The sequence below is a fragment of the Puma concolor genome, chromosome C1 (assembly GCF_028749965.1).
Source record: "Puma concolor isolate L17-30 chromosome C1, mPumCon1.1.hap2, whole genome shotgun sequence".
NCBI classification, from domain to species: Eukaryota; Metazoa; Chordata; class Mammalia; order Carnivora; family Felidae; genus Puma; species Puma concolor.
The window spans coordinates 31,364,345-31,381,655 of record NC_141674.1 but is presented as its reverse complement, the minus strand read 5'-3'; the positions used below and the strand labels follow the sequence as shown (position 1 = coordinate 31,381,655).

General features: G+C 42.7%; 1 protein-coding gene across 1 annotated transcript in view; it reads right to left on the bottom strand.

The window, feature by feature from the left end:
* The window catches only part of SMAP2 (small ArfGAP2), a 49,602-nt gene extending 33,173 nt beyond the window's left edge, over positions 1-16,429 (bottom strand). The window contains exon 1 of the mRNA XM_086716601.1: positions 15,912-16,429. Within this exon, the coding sequence (XP_086572727.1) occupies positions 15,912-16,014 (103 nt within the window). The 5' untranslated portion in view covers positions 16,015-16,429. The remainder of the gene's footprint in view (positions 1-15,911) is intronic.
* Between the last annotated feature and the right edge of the window lie 882 nt (positions 16,430-17,311).

The following is a 17,311-nucleotide window of genomic DNA, read 5'->3' as shown; positions in this document are numbered from 1 at the left end:
AGGGAAATAAAATCAAAACCACAATGAGACACCACCTCACACCTGTCAGAATGGCTAACATAAACAACTCAGGCAACTACAGATGTTGGCGAGGATGCGAAGAAAGAGGATCTCTTTTGCATTGTTGGTGGGAATGCAAGCTGGTGCAGCTACTCTGGAAAACAATATGGAGGTTCCTCAAAAAACTAAAAATAGAACTACCCTATGACCCAGCAATTACACTACTAGGCATTTATCCATGGGATATAGGTGTGCTGTTTCAAAGGGACACATGCACCCCCATGTTTATAGCAGCACTATCAACAATAGCCAAAGTATGGAAAGAGCCCAAATGTCCATGGATGGATAAATGGATAAAGAAAACGTGTTATATATATATATATATACAATGGAGTATTACTCGGCAATCAAAAAGAATGAAATCTTGCCATTTGCAACTACGTGGATGGAACTGGAGGGTATTATGCTAAGTGAAATTAGTCAGTCAGAGAAAGACAAAACTCATGTGCCTTCACTCATATGAGGACTTTAAAAGACAAAACAGATGAACATAAGGGAAGGGAAACAAAAATAATATAAAAACAGGGAGGGGGACAAAACAGAAGAGGCTCATAAATATGGAGAACTGAGGGTGACTGGAGGGGTTGTGGGAGGGGGGATGGGCTAAATGGGTATGGGGCACTAAGGAATCTACTCCTGAAATCATTGTTGCACTGTATGCTAACTAATTTAGATGTAAATTTTAAAAAATAAAAAATAAAATTAAAAAAAAAGAAAGAATAGCCCACATTCAAACAGTACCACTCTTTGCCCTCTAGAGCAGTGCTTCTCAACTGTAGCAACTTCCCCCCAAGAGGCAATGTCAATGTCTGGAGACATTTTTAGTTGTCACGATTGGCAGGGGGTGGGGACTGTCATGACTGGCATCTAGTGGGCAAGGCCAGGGAAGCTGGTAAACATCCTACAAGGCACAGGACAATCTCTCAACAAAGAAGTAGCCAAAATATCAATAGGGCTGATAATGAGAAGTTCTTCTCTACAGGAATTATTTCTAGGCCATTTAGTCTGAAGCACATGAGATTTAAGAATATAACAATTCTGTGAAAAAGTCTTTTCTCTTGTTCTGTAACAAACAGATAAACATTAAGTACAGAAAGAACCATAAGGATTGTCTAGTCCAAGCACAGATGGAGAAACCAAGACCCAGAGAGGTCAAGTCATTTGCCCAACTTCATAGAAGAAATCACCAGCTGGGCTGGAGCCAGAATCATCTTTCTATACCCCCAAAAGTGTGTTACACATAGATGCTCAATAATGGTTGCTAAACTGATACCCTGTTCTTTAGATGTTCTTTTCTATTACAACATACAATTCACTCTCTGCTACTGGGATGCCCAACAACTGAGATTGTGTGTGAAGGCTTATTCACACCTCTTCCTACCCACATTCCTCTTCCTCAAAAGAAGCCCAAAAGTGGAGAAGAGTGGAACATACCAGGGCTCCAGAACAAGTGGCCAGGTAGAATATGCCTTTCCATTATTTGAAGGGAAGCTCGTGCCTTTCACCCAGAAGGAGGCTTTACACATAATCTGAGTCAACAAACAAACCCTTGTGTAAGACCATGACATATGGCCTTCTCTCTGCAATGGTGTGCAGCAGCTTTCCTAACACATCAGTGGATCCCCAACCAATGGCAAACAGATGGAAAATCAGGTCCAGTTTAACTGAATCACAGTTGTATCCAAACAAGCTAGAGAACTTTCATTTTCAAACAAACAGCATACTAGAAATGAATTCTGGGATCAAAGTACAGACAGTCCAGTAGTCATCTAAACAGTCCTGGCTTAAGGGAGGAGAGCAAAAGGTAGAGATTTGCCCTTTCAAAAAGAAAACACTCACTACCATGTTTCAAAACTCGATGTTTCAGAATTGGGCATAATGAGATACGGGTCAGAAAGTGTGGGGCAATGGGGTGAGGCAAATGTCACCGGTGTGGACAGAAAGATCCTGCAAAAGGAACAGCGTGTAGAGGAACCCAGGGCAGGCCTCTAGGAAAAAAAATCGCAGCTTCAAAACAGCTAAAGCAGGGTTCTCCAAATTAAGTAAACCTGTTCCAGTGGGTACAAGAAGAGCTTCTAAAACTGCTGCAAGGTGATTATTAATTTCTGTAGCACCTGAGAGCAGTGTCTAAACATTTACTCCCATCCCACAAAAAGGCTAAAGGAGTGCTTTTTCAGCCTCCTGTTTCACACCCCATGCTACATTTCTCCCAAGATGATGTGTCACACGAAAACCTCCCACTGAGAGGGCAGAGTACTGGCTTCGTGACTGGCTCCCTCTTTCAAGGCGGCACAGATGCCAGAAGCACAAAAAGGAGATGGCGCAAAGAAGTAACCACAATAAAGCAACCACGAAATTCACCTGCTCGGCTTCCTGGGCTGTCACAGGTCTTCAAACATCAGAGTTAACAGCATGAGGATGACTTTCAAAAAACAAAACAAAAAAAGAATATGATCTGAGCACACATTAATAGAATAATCGTGTTCATGATGGAGACGTGGACAATGTGCGCCAGATGCTGTGCATTAGGTATACAGACATACGTGGAACACATAGTCCCTGTCCTTGTGGAATTTACAGTCCAAGGAAAGCTCTTAAAACAGAACCAAAAAAATCTACCGCAAAACAAACAAAAAAGGCAGCAGTATTACCCCCTTTCTACCAATGGAGGACTTCTAATCTACCTTCCCAGTGGACTGGTTAAGTGAAGGAGGACTGTATGAACAACAAAAGATGCTCATCAATGAACAACAACATGTCCGTATATCAAGCATATAATGTGGAAGACTATGCATAAAATAAGAATATATCTTGGGGGGCACCTGGGTGGCTCAGTTAAGTGTCCAACTCTTGGTTTTGGCTCAGGTCATAATCTCATGGTTTGTGAGTTCGACCTCTGAGTCAAGCTCCACACTGACAGTGAGGAGCCTGCCTTGGGATTCTCTTTTTTCCTCTCTCTCTCTCTCTCTCTCTCTCTCTCTCAGGCTCCACACTGACAGTGAGGAGCCTGCTTGGGGTTCTCTCTTTTCCTCTCTCTCTCTCTCTCTCTCTGCCCCTCTCCTGCTTGCGTGTGTGCTCTCTCAAAATAAATTAAATAAAACTTAAAAAAAAAAAAAAAGAATGTATCTTGGCCCATCTTGCTGTGATCATGTCCCATAAATTTGTTCTTTATGGTTAAGCCAGGATTCTCTGCAGCTCTCCACTCCTCACTTCAACAGATGTCTACTGCAGTGAAGCAGTTCACAATGACAACCCCACAGCAAGGCCATCTCTGCATGGGCTCAGCCCAGAGGACTCCCTGACAACATTTTAAAATTAGAGGGCCCACGTGACCACTCAACTCTGAACACACAAATAACCCATGAGTCTAACAACAACACAAAAATTTACATTATACCATTATTTATAATACTGAATAACTAAAAACCCAAATGTTCAACAATTGGGCAAGAATTAAATAAGCAATGACATATTCAAATGATGGAATACAGTAAAGGTACCTAAATGTTTTTAATGTCATGAAATACGCTTATGATAAGTGTTAAGCAAAACAATGATATAAAATTATTATGGAATAATTTCAAGTAAAACAATGGGTGATAGGGATTATGTGAAATATCTTCTGCATCATTACCCTTTTTCATACTTCCCAATCATTTTTTTCACAAATATGAGTAATTTTCAAAAGCAGAAAAAAAATAAAGTTTGTTTTTTAAAGAAAATAACATTTAAAGATGTTTAACTAATAGGCATAAGGACCTTCCTGCTTCCCCACTCCCCAATATCCCACAATACAAAAAATAATTGGTCTATGGTGATGAATTTTTTCTTTTCCTTAAATGCATTAAGAAGTCTAATGAGGGGCGTCTGGATGGTTCGGTTGATTAAGCATCCGACTTCAGCTCAGGTCATGATCTCACAGTTTGTGGGTTTGAGCCGTGCATTGGGCTCTGTGCTGAAGGCTCAGAGCCTGGAACCTGATTCAGATTCTGTGTCTCCTTCTCTCTCTGCCCCTCCCCCATTCACGCTCTCTGTCTCTCAAAAAAGTGAATAAACATTAAAAAAATTAAAAAAGAGAAAAAGAAGTCTAATGAAACTGAGCCCTATTTTTACTCTGCCCACAATATGGGCCTTTGATTTGAGTCACTCGTATCAGACAAACCAGCTTCAGAACCTAGTCAGAAAGCTCAGAGGAACTGCTCTGGAATCTTCCTTCCAATGCCGCATTGAATGATTTTTCCTTCTCTCACATACAAGCTGGGACGTTCACACAGCACTCACACTACAGGAAAGTTTTTCTCACAATTCTCCTCTAGTCTAAGACAGTTCCTCTAACCAAACTCCTCAGGCCTACCTTCAGAGAGACAGGGCCCCCAGTTTCAAACAGCTGTTCTTTCAATACAAATGCTTTCAACATAGCAGAAGAGCCTGAATCTTTTTCACTCTTTCTTTCTCAAATCAGCTGCCACACTTAAATTGGTTTCCACTAACCGCTGCTTATCGCTACTTTGAACAAAAGCATCATGGTAAGAGCACGGAATGTCCTTCCTATTATTCATCGAAGAGCTTGTGTCAATTATAAGGCAAGTGGGAAAGTATCAGCAAGAAGACACTGACACCCTCTCCTTCAGGATCTTTAGATTGCAGCATAAGATGTTACCAGTTCACGCAGAAAATTCTGTAACAAATTATTTTTTGAAGGCAGAAGAAGAAAAGCAACCATCTAAACAATATTAAGACAAAATGTTTAACTCAAGGCTTGAAATTCTAGAGAATTCATTTCTAAATCTACACATTGGGGGACTTCCAGTAAGGCAAGGAAAGAGGAAGAAGCTTAATAAAATTAACTTTGAGTGTACTTCAGTAAGTTACGTTGCAGGATTAATGTGCAGGCCTTAAAGAAGTAAGCTAGGCGGCCCCAGTAAAGGCTTGGGGATTTTACGGTCTTCCCATCACTAGCTGTGAAAGACAGGATGCTAATTAAAAAAAAAAAAAAAAAAAAAGGAAAAAAGAAGGTGCTCTATTTTCTCAAATCATTACGGTAGGCCAGGCTTATGAGCTAGAGCTGAGCTTACTCCTGTATTCGCTTTATTATTTTCAACGCATCATAAAATGAGAACATTACACATTTGTTTTTTGGGTGAGGAGAAATGAAATGGTGCCTGAGGGATCCAGTTCTCAGTCTTTCAGATTAAGAAATTTCTTTTTGAAAGTTCTGACTTGAAATTAAGAAAAAAAAATCAACAAAGTATTCTCCAGTTGGGCTTATGAAATCCAATACTTTCTAAATAAACCATATCCTATATGCATTCAAAAGCAAACCAGAATACCCATAAGAAATATACAAACTGGGTGGGGAAAAGAGGGCTATGGTCAACAAAAACAGTCAGAGAACTATTTAACATTACCTGAAAACGAAAAGCAGCAGCGATATTAAAGTCTTATTACTACCCAGTGACATGTTACAAAGGCGGGATTCCAGGGCAAGTTTCAGCCACACACGAGGGAGGATGGGGGGAGGGGGAGCAAGGGAGAGGAGTGCCGGACAAACTGAAGACAACCGCCAGGCAACCTTACACTGATGGATGGCCACAGCTGAAGGTAGATTTGGCTCATCTCTGGGGTTTTCCACTGGGAAGGGACCTGCAGTTCAGCCATCAATGGACCAGCATCCACAAAGCCTGTGGGGAAATACAGGAGCCAGAAGAGTGGGGTAGGGAAGGAGAAAGTTTGGAAAATGGAAGAGTCAAACACAGTAGCAAAATGTTGTAACTATTAAACATGAGGCTTCAAAAAATGCATAGATGTACCTCTTAAATCGAAATGGACTGGCTGAAAAGAACTGGTACTTTGGGAAGCAGTCTGATACGCTTTTTAGAATACCAAATTACACTTTAATTACATCTGTGAATTGTACCTGCCAAGAGGAAATTAATTTTGGGAGGAAAGAGAAGAACAATGAAATCTGCAATTTTTATAGACGGCAACTTTACTCAGAGTCCCTTACCCCGTCGCCTCTGTGGAAAATAACAGCCTGAAGAGAAATATACTCACACTCTACTGAAAACCTTTGCTGGCCTAGTTCCACCAATTCCATTAATGTAGCAGGGGCCCAAAGGCAGGTGACCTGATTGACAAAAAAAGCCCTTCTAGAAAGTGCCAAACTTCTATCTTGTAACTCATTAAACATTTTATAATCAAGAAGAAAACTACTAGCAGTACCTTGGAAAGCTCTGCCTTTAAATGGAACAGCGGCAACCTTCCTTAGAAGACAAAAAATACTTTTCAGGTCCAGTATAGAAGAAAGTGGATCAGGTGATCTCACCTCCCTCCCCCAGTGCTAACCTATCTGAAGCTGTGGGGGGAAAACCCCAGACGAACCAATAACACTAGTTAAAATGATGTGTAGCACAAGGAAAATTAGCTCCACTGCAATTACTTTAACTGTCAAGGAAAGTCTCATCTGCACCATGTTAGAAGGCTGAAGTCCTTAAAACTTTCTTTGTACATCTTATGTGTTATTGACTCAAGTCTACAACAATTTCCGTTGTAGATGAGACAAGCTTAGTGTATGTGTACACACACACACACACACACACACACACACACACAATCATGCCCAACACTTCCCAGGATCGACAGGGTGGGAACTTATTTTCTGAGTACCCAAACTGATAAACTGCTCCTAGAGTGAAAAATAGCGAAATACAGATTCAACAGAAGCCAATTTTCCCGGTCACACATCCTAATTATATAGGATGCCAGCTCAATAACTGAGTTGTTACGTTACTTCCTGGGACTAATTATTTTTTCAGCAACCGTTAAGATTCTTTAGAAGCACACAAGGTCGTATCTGCCTGAAAACACTTATCTCTTGTCCAAAATAACTCAACTATTTACCTATAAAGAGAAAGAATAACATCTTGGAGATTTTTTTTAAGTGCCCCTGTGCCTTGCCTGTTTCCACTTGGATCCTACCCCTGCTCCACTCTGTCAGTGGGACCTACATCTCCCAGGCTCCCTTGCCAACCGATTTCTGGGTAAGTTCCATCAATGGGAGACACCGATGAGGTTAAGAGGGAGGAGGAAGGGGCGCCTGGGTGGCGCAGTCGGTTAAGCGTCCGACTTCAGCCAGGTCACGATCTCACTGTCTGTGAGTTCGAGCCCCGCGTCGGGCTCTGGGAGGATGGCTCAGAGCCTGGAGCCTGTTTCCGATTCTGTGTCTCCCTCTCTCTCTGCCCCTCCCCCGTTCATGCTCTGTCTCTCTCTGTCCCAAAAATAAATAAACGTTGAAAAAAAAAATTTAATAAAAAAAAAAAAATTAAAAAAAAAAAAAAAAAAGAGGGAGGAGGAAGAGGGAAGCCAGGGTAATGCTCTCTTACAGGGTCACAGTTCCAGCTGCACCACACAGCTTTGCTTTCTGTGCGTCTAGCTTACACCAGATAGCTCAGACTTCTGGCCTTTGGTGACACGAGCACCTTCTCATTTCCTTAGGGGCACAGTAGCTCCCAGGTGTTGCTAATATCTGGGTTGCCTCACCAGCCCATTTACCTGCTAAGCTTTTATATCATCCATTACGTATGTTACTATTACTTATGTTAGATCCCCTCTGCTTGTACTACCTACAGTGGTTTCTGTTTCCCTGACAGGTCCCGGACTTTAAAATATATTTTAAAACTTAACTTTCTTAAGAATTAAACAACTATTCAGATAATCTGTAAAAGATTTCTTCTAGTAAGAAACAAAGGATTTATAATGACAAGATCAATTCATTCATTCAAACAAATATTTACTAAGAGCTACATCTATGCCTGCCCCTGTAGAGCTTACATTCTAGTGGACATGTTAATTGTGGCACATTATAATTTTTTTAAATGTATCAGTATAGGGGCGCCTGGGTGGCGCAGTCGGTTAAGCGTCCGACTTCAGCCAGGTCACGATCTCGCGCTCCGTGAGTTTGAGCCCCGTGTCAGGCTCTGGGCTGATGGCTCAGAGCCTGGAGCCTGTTTCCGATTCTGTGTCTCCCTCTCTCTCTGCCCCTCCCCCGTTCATGCTCTGTCTCTCTCTGTCCCAAAAATAAATAAACGTTGAAAAAAAAAATTAAAAAAAAAATGTATCAGTATAGGAATATTTCTTTAACAATAGAGGAATTTGGTAAAAGTGAATTAACTTTAAAGTGTTCTACTCTACATAGATTGGTTCCTACCTTTTCAGTGTGGTAAGCTGAACTGTCACATTCCAGGGCCAATACAGAACTTCTTCAAAATTAGTATCTACATAAACTGGCCACTTGCTCAAACAGAAGTACAACTGTGATAAGGATTTAAGCAGACACAATAACAGAAGTTAGGCACTGTATGCTCAGAATGTAACACATGTGTGTGCGTTACGCAGATTCTTTCTTGGCGTCTTTATTACGGGGGGATATCATTTGAAGGAATTGAGTCTGAGTCCATTGAACAAGTCACTTTATCCCGTGTCTATGGCACAGGTAGGTTCCATCAACATAACATACAGAGCCAACTGCAACGTGCATAATGAGTAAAGTGTTGCAGTCACCAACTGCATGACATCATTTCCAAGAGGGAATTTTCAGGCAGAAGAATAGGAACAGACAATGACTCATGTGGTGAACAGTTATATAGACAACTGTGCCCAAGAAAGCTGCCACCTACATATCATAATGACATCAGATGAAAAATGCAGAAAGAAAGTAATTTTCTGGTTTATTGGAAAGCAACATGTTTGCTGAAAAGTGCACTGAGAGATCAGGCTGCAAGCTACCTGCTTACACCTCCTAAGCACTCAGCAACCAAGAGCACACATCAAATATTCAGCACTCTTAAACCGCTTGAGTATCTAAGCATGCTCAGCCTCAAAATCAACGTCGTCAACTCCAGAAATGACATAATATCTACTGCTGGCATTTCACTAGACTTTTCTAAGATCATTTAATGTACTCGTGAAGGCACACTTCCATATTGATCTTGTGGGCACAATATTGAGACCTTTCTTACTACTCATCAATTAGAAAACATTTCATGTCTGCAATACTTATTATTCCATTTGAGTAGCAGGTAGACTTCCAATAGTATGGGCTTCTTACACAGCAGAGGGTCTAAAGCATATCCATAATCTCAATACTATACACCAAATCAACTACAGGGCTAGGATTTTAACCTTATTGGCCCCTGACTACCTGTCAAAACCTTTATCCCTTGCCACTTCCCAACATGTAGTCAAAATATACTAGAGAATCAATCTCTCTCTCTCTATCTCTCTCTCTCTCTCTCTCTCTCTCTCTCTCACACACACACACACACACACACACACACACACACACACACACACACACTACTTTGGAAGCTTTGCACATTCCATTTTCCTCTGCTTAGAATGCAAAGTCCCCTAAATTCACCTAGCAAAGTCATGCTTATCATTCAAGACACAGCCTACACAGCCTTTGAAGTCATGACTTCCTGAGGCGGACTTGTTTGCTTTCTCCAGTCTTTCCTTTCTCCCTGCACACAGTGCCATCATGATAATACTACATTGCATCATTATCAGTTTACACATCTGCTTCCCCATTCAACTGTGTAATCCTTCAGACCAAAGGCCCTAGCTCTGAATCTACCACATATCCTGGTACAGTGTCTGACGCAAAGTAAGTGCTTAGAAATATTTTCAGAAAGAATATATATGGTGTGGATTTGAGATTTGCAGAGTTCCGCCTAAATGATAAGGTATTTTGTACCCTATCCCACTGCCACCGAATGTTATTTAAAGGACAAGGAGAACAAATAGGAAAGCATCTCCCAGGGAACAGGCTTAACAAGTTGATATTAAAAGACAGTCTAATGAGGATTTTAATAAATTACTTTCAGTGTAACTGTGTCAACCCAGCCATGACTGTTAGAGTTAAGGTGCATTTGCTGTAAAAACCCAGAAACTTATTTGATCTTGGCCGGAGAAGAGTGTTTAACAATTAGAGATGGACACAAAACTTCTTCTGTTGTCTAGATTTGATGGAATTTTTTTAACCTCTCAAAAGGTGTCACAAATATAGGTAAAATAATTAAAAACTGATAGGAAAGTTCATGTTCTAAAAAATGCTACTTAACAAGCAATGACTTAACTATCAACACAAAACAAATATAAAGCAAAGCCAGAAATTAATTTACTGGAGTTAAAATTTAGGACTACTTTAGAAAATCTCTACATAAAGTTCCCTGGTCTAATCTTTCATACAATTTTGAAGAGTGAGGAAAAATTCCGAGACCATCCTCAAGGGTACCATAAAGTACATTTGCAAAAATGCCAGAACCCTCATATATAGGAAATGGTTTTGGCTTAAAGACTAGGGAATTATTGAGTGAGTCATTCTAACCATGGCTTCCAGTCACCAGAGTATTTAAGGGCATAAAATCAGAAAGTGAAACAACTAAAACCAAGGCCGCATCAATCAGACCAGCAATGGTGATAGCAAGTGATGCTTACATTTGTGGAACATTTATTTTACAAGGCACTTTCATTTTTCAAATCAGGAAAATTCAGGGCAGTGCTGAAGGCCACAAAGCTAAAACAAGAGTGAAGGAGTTTAATTGGATGTTTCAACATCAAGTCTGCAGCCCCTTCCATTCCTATACTTCTTTACCACCTGAAATGTGGTAAATATGTGCTATGGACAGACCTAGGACATTTTCTAAAATGACTCCAACAAGAGCAGATGTTTCCAAATCACTTAGGCATATCTTTGAACTTAATCAAAATATCCTAGGTATCACCTTAGAAAACACCTGGAGAGAATGAAGAAGCTCCTGAATGTGCATGGACAGAGCACCTGCATGCTGTCCATATTATACTACTGATTGAAAATGAACTGTAATATTACTCCCTGCATGAAAGCACTGAAAAAGCATATAATTAAATGTAGTTGCTTGTAGGGTACTTGGCTGGCTCAGTCAGAGGAGCTTGTGACTCTTGATCTTGGGGTCGTAGGTTCAAGCCCCACACTGGGTACAGAGATTACTAAAAGAAGTAAACTTTCAAAAAAGTAATTGTTTGTGTATATATCATCTCTCAAAAATCACATAAGGTATTACCAAAAGTGGTTACTTCGAGGAAGGGAAAATGGTGGCTAAAGGATCAGGGATTATTTATTTTTTATTAATTTTAAACATTTATTTATTTTTGAGAGATGGAGACAGAACATGAGCAGGGGAGGGGCACAGATAGAGGGAGACACAGAATCTGAAGCAGGCTCCAGGTTCTGAGCTGTCAGCACAGAGCCCAACGTGGGGCTAGAACTCATGAACCACCAGATCGTGATCTGAGCCGAAGTCAGTGCTTAACTGGCTGAACCTCCCCCCCACCCCAGGTGCCCCAAGGGATCAGGAATTCGAATACAACTTTTTCTGTCTACGGCCACACCACCCTGAATGCACCTGGATCTAGTCTGATCTCAGAAGCTAACCAGGGTTGGGCCTAGTTAGTAGTTGGATCGAAGAATACAACTTTTTCTTGTACATATTTGCCTTTGAAGCTTTTACATTTTGAACCACAGGACAGTGATATCTCTTAAATTTAAAAGTATAGGGGCTTCTGGGTGGCTTGGTCGGTTGAGCTTCCAACTCTCAATTTCAGCTCAGGTCATGATCCCAGGGTTGTGGGATCGAGCCCTGAGTTGGGCTCCACGTTGAGCGTGGAGCCTGCTTAAGATTCTCTTTCTCCCTCTGCCCCTCTTCCCCACTTACACTCTCTTTCTCTCACAAAAACACAACATTTTAAAAATAAAATAAATTTAAGAACATATAATGGAAACTGGAACAGAAGCAATGGTTAGGTAATTCAAGGTAAAACATTTCAGAGACAGGATGCAGCAGAAGGGGAAAGTACCAAATATTACAAAGTTTCTGTCAAACTCCAGAATTCCATGTGGTATTTCACAGTCTGTAGTAAATATTCCACAAGACCATCAAATCTCTTCCATTTTAATTCTCTGCTCATTAAAAAGCTCTCAATTTTTTAAAAAAATTTGATACTGAGAGAGTAATGTCCCATTAGTGGAAACAGGTATTCAGGTCATGACAAAGATCCTTACATGGTAAGTAAGATAGTGTCTAGTTTAAACCAGTCTCTGAAGAGGTTGATTAGTAGGAGTCATTCCAGGGCCACTGACTATGGAACTACAGAGTTAAGATTAAGCCTTGGACTAGTACAACCCCACAAGGTTCTATCCAAAAATGGGACCCAGCCTCAACTGAGTAGAGCTACCATTGGCATATCTGGAATTTTTAGTAAGCTTGTCCTTTGTTCTATCACTACTTAAATCAGTCCAAAAATTTACCCAAAAGGTCACAATATCCTTGGGTGAGGAGGAAACCATATCTTTGGACCTAAAAGTAAGTCAAAGCACTTAAAAAAAAATTTTTTTTTTCAACGTTTATTTATTTTGGGGACAGAGAGAGACAGAGCATGAACGGGGGAGGGGCAGAGAGAGAGGGAGACACAGAATCGGAAACAGGCTCCAGGCTCTGAGCCATCAGCCCAGAGCCCGACGCGGGGCTCGAACTCACGGAGCGCGAGATCGTGACCTGGCTGAAGTCGGACGCTTAACCGACTGCGCCACCCAGGCGCCCCAACAAAGCACTTTTTAAAAGGTAGTAACAAAGCAGCTTCCTTTGCCACACAGGAATCACTTCAGTGCCTTAGAAGTCCCAGAAACTGGTGAGTCTTGTGTTCAAGAGAGTTAAAAATCCCAGGACCAACAAAGCTCATACTACGTAAAGAACACACATGCTTGTTTTCTACTCTGGTGTTCACATTACATATCTAAAGATAGTAACACCCTTAAGCAAGTATAAGATTTTAAACAGAAGAGCCATTACCAAAGGGTTGTTTTAGAACATCACAAAAATACCTGCTCATAGGTCTGCAGCCCAGGGCTATATTATGTGATTTAATATTAGTGGATTAGTAATCACTCACCAAGTTCTGTATAGTTAGCTCTCAATTTCTAAGTAAGAAACAACATGAGACATAGGGACAAATAAACTCAGATCTGAATCTCATTTTCCAAACCCAATAGTTTTTAAATACCTCCTCCCACTGCATGTATTTTTTACCAGAGCTAACAGGTAACTTAATCTCCTGGTATAAGCGTCTCTTCCATGGACACTTCCATGGAAGTGTCAACTTCCATGACCCGGTAGTTGTCTACATGATCATTATGGAAACCAAAATGAGGAAAGAGGAGGAAAATGAGTGACAAAGATTGAAAGAGTGGAAGGAGCTAGATTATTCACAAAATGGATAAACTGAGGCTTCATCAATGTGTAATTTAACTGAATTGAGAGCTGACTTGCGGCACCTGGGTGGCTCAGTCAGTTAAATATCCGACTTTGGCTCAGGTCACGATCTCACAGTCTGAGTTCGAGCCCCGCATCAGGCTCTGTGCTGACCGCTCAGAGCCTGGAGCCTGCTTCAGATTCTGTGTCTCCCTCTCTCTCTGCCCCTCACCTGCTTGCGCTCTGTCTCTCACTTTCAAAAATAAATAAACATTTTAAAAAATTAGAAAGATGACTGACACCTTGTCATTACATGTCTACTACAATGGCCAAGTCACTGAAGCCACTAAGCCAAAATGTGAAACTAATTTGTGATAAGAAATCATTTCAGGAGGCAGAATTCTACCATTAATGGCAGTTAAGAAAGTTCACAAGCCAGTAGTTACTAGTTCTCATTAAGAATTAACTAATGTTTCATTACCTGATCCCCAGTAATGCTATTAAGAAAGAGTAGTGGAAAGTTTGGGGGAAAGAAGTGATGAATCAAGCTCTCTCTTCCATATGCTATATTTCATTGGAATATGAATAAGTATGAGTAGTAGGAGAAATGGGGGGTTGAAAGCAGTACTAATCATCAAAATGGCATCTGACTCCCCAAATGTAGCAATGCTCACTCTCGTGGGTTGCTTCACTGTGACTCCAGATCTGTCAACTAAGGACATAAGGGAATGCGAGTAAAGCCAGGAGATACACTCCTAAATTTTAAACTGAATCTTCCAGTAGATCTAGGACAAGATTTAACAAGAGTCAACTCTAAGAAATTAACCTACTCAATATAAATTGCCTCTAAAATACTTTTTTTTTTTAAGTTTATTTATGTTTTGAGAGAGAAAGCACCAGCAGAGGAAGGCAGTGAGAGAGGGGGAAGAGAGGATTCAAAGCTGGCTCTGCATTGATAGCAGAGAGCCTAATGTGGGTCTTAAACCCATGAACTGGGAGATCATGACCTGAGCCGAAGTCCACCACTCAATCAACTGAGCCACCCAGGCTCCCCGATTCTAAAATACTTTTTAAAGCAAATTCTTGCTACAGCAAAAATTCAGGAAAGAGGTCTGGGGACCTTTTTCCTAAGAGCACATGCCATTTATCTATTAGCAGAGGGCATCAAAATATACTACTAGGTATTTAAATCTATGTGTCCCTGTTCTCCTTTCATAACCTCATGTTTCTAAAATAAAAGGTAATTACCTAAAGGTATGAATTAGGCATGTCCTTCCTTTCTCAATATTGATAAATACAAATACATTTGAATCTTTGTTGTATACTGTGTGCCCAATATGCTATATGGCAAAGGACTGTGGTAAATCCACTGCATTATGAACAGAAGCAAATTAACAATAGCTCCCCAAATAGAACTATCCCCTTCTCCCCAAAGGGAAAAGTATTTTCCCAACTTCTCCAATTGTATTCCAAAGAATTCAGAAGGAAAATAAGGAAACAAAATATTTACAGAATCTCGTATCTGTACATTTTGGGTGCATATAACCAAGCTTTCACTTATAACCAAGCTTTCCTATCATACTGATTTTTAATGGGATCAAATCATGAATCTTTGAGGACACAGAAAACAAAGACTAAATGGCTTTGCCCATTTACAATGATCGCATTTCACCTTTGGAAGGGTAAGCATCATGGAACAACATATTTGATGCATCCACTGCTTCCTTCTCTCCACTGACTAAACAGGATCCTGCACTTCAGCCACAATGTGCCAGTTTCTGCCACCACACACACACACACACACACACACACACACACACACACACACTAGGCTTCCAACGCACTCCACGGCCAGGGCCAGGCTGTCTAGAAATCCGCACTGTGTCACTGCATAAGGCAGGTACCCACTTCACATATCCAGAAAGAAAGCTACCCATGCACTCTGACAGAGTTCAGCAAGGCTGTAAAATGACAGAAGGAGCTGCTACGCAAGTAGCGGGCAGCAACAATCACCACCTTAAAAAATTATTTAAGCAGTTTTTCTACCGTCATGTCACTTCCCTCCTCCCCCTCCCTCCCTCTCTTCCTCCCCCGCTCTCTGCCTCTCCGCCCCCCCCCCACCGTCTACACACACACACACACACACACACACACACACACACACACACACACACACACTGCAGTTCCTCCTCCTTCCCCCCCTTCCCTCCCGCCCCCAGCTTTGCAAGTGGAAGGCGGTGAGCTCTGGGTTGCCTCTAAATGACAGTCGGCCCAGAACTCCTTCGGAGCCCTGACATACAGGCATTCTCACCTGCACACACCACACCACTTCCACCCCCATCATCACCGGCCCTCCCAGGCACTCACACTCGCCCTCGCAGCCTCTCCCCACACCATCCCGGCGCCGCAGAACACGCGGCAGCCTCATCAGTAAGAGTAGCACGCCTTACCATTTAACGTGATTCGAGCGGCCTAAGCTCCAGAAACCCCCTCCCCACACAGGCCACCTCCCAGGCGCGGCCGGAGGCTAGCTACACCCCGTGCCCGCCAGGAGGGATGCGCTACCTTTGGACTGGCAGTCGGCACAGAACTTGTTATCCTCCTCCAGCAGCAGGTTGGCCAGGACCGCCTGGTACCGATCCACGTCCTTCACCGACTTGCCCGTCATGGCCAGGGTGCCGGCGGGGGCAGAGGGCGAAGCGCCCTCCTCGCCCCCAGGAACCCCTGCCTCAGTTCGGAGGTGAGGACTCCGGGTCCCCCGCCCAGGGGCACCTCCTGAGCGGGGGGAAAAGCCCTCCCCCTCGGGCCGGGCCGGGCGCCCCCTTCTCTTGTCAGCCGCGCCCGCCCCCCACTCTGCAGCCCCCTCAGTGCGGCGCCCCCTGGCGGGCTCAGGGAAAGGCCCGAGTCCAGAGGAGGCTGCCGGACTAGAGACCCTCAGCCCAGGCAAACGGGGCACTCCTGGGCGCGCAGAGACGCCGCCTGGCCTGCCTGTCTGCGGGCCGTGCGTCCCGCGCCTCGGTTTCCCTGGCAGCTGCCGCCTGCTCTGCCACCACCTCCGCCGCCTACTTCCGGCAGCTCTTCCTCTCCACCTCCACCCAGCCCAGCCCGCGCATGCGCCCCGCCCTTACCGCGTCGCCCTGGGCTCTTCCCTCGGCTCCGCCTCTCAAGAACCAAGCCAGGCAGAAGTGAGGGGCGGAGCTTGTGGTGGGCGGAGAGAAGACAGGGCACGCCCCCTAAGTGTCCTTGGAAAAGAATGAATGGAGCCTGGCAGAAAGCTAGTGGAGGGAGTGGAAGAAAGTGAAGAGAAACAATTAACATTTGCTGAGTTCTTACTATGTGCCAGGCTTTGTGCTAAGTGCTTTATATGAATTATCCCAATATAATCCTCAAAACACACGTCTCTATGAGTTAAATATTTATCATTCTTATGTAACCTGAGGGTTGTGGCTACTCCAAAGTCGTCCAGCTTATTCTTTTCTTCAACAGCCAAATGGAGGGCCCAAGCCCCTAATCCACCATAAGGGGGACAGCACATCTTCCCCCACGTTTTCAGAGGATTCTGGTCACCTCTCACTGGTCCCACTGAATTCTGGGTTCCCCTGCTCATTGGATTTCCTGCCATCTTTGGACATTGTTTGCCTAGATACTTTTTTTCATTTCTTAAATCCTCCCCAAACAGTGCTGTTTTGTGCAGCAGACTTTCACTGAAGGTTATCTGGGGGGATGTGGTGGAGAGGAAGGGTGATTACAGCAAAACAAATGGGGAACTACTTAAAATGACTATTAAACATCAGTGTCCAAAACCGCCCTCACTACACAGAACTCCACAAAAGTCTCTTTCTTTAGGGATCCACCTGCTACCTGGCAAGTGTTTTCATTCATTCATTCACTCAGCAAATTGTTACTGAGAAACTTCTAAGTATCAGGCACTGGACTAAGGGAAAGGGAACAACAAGATCCAATTA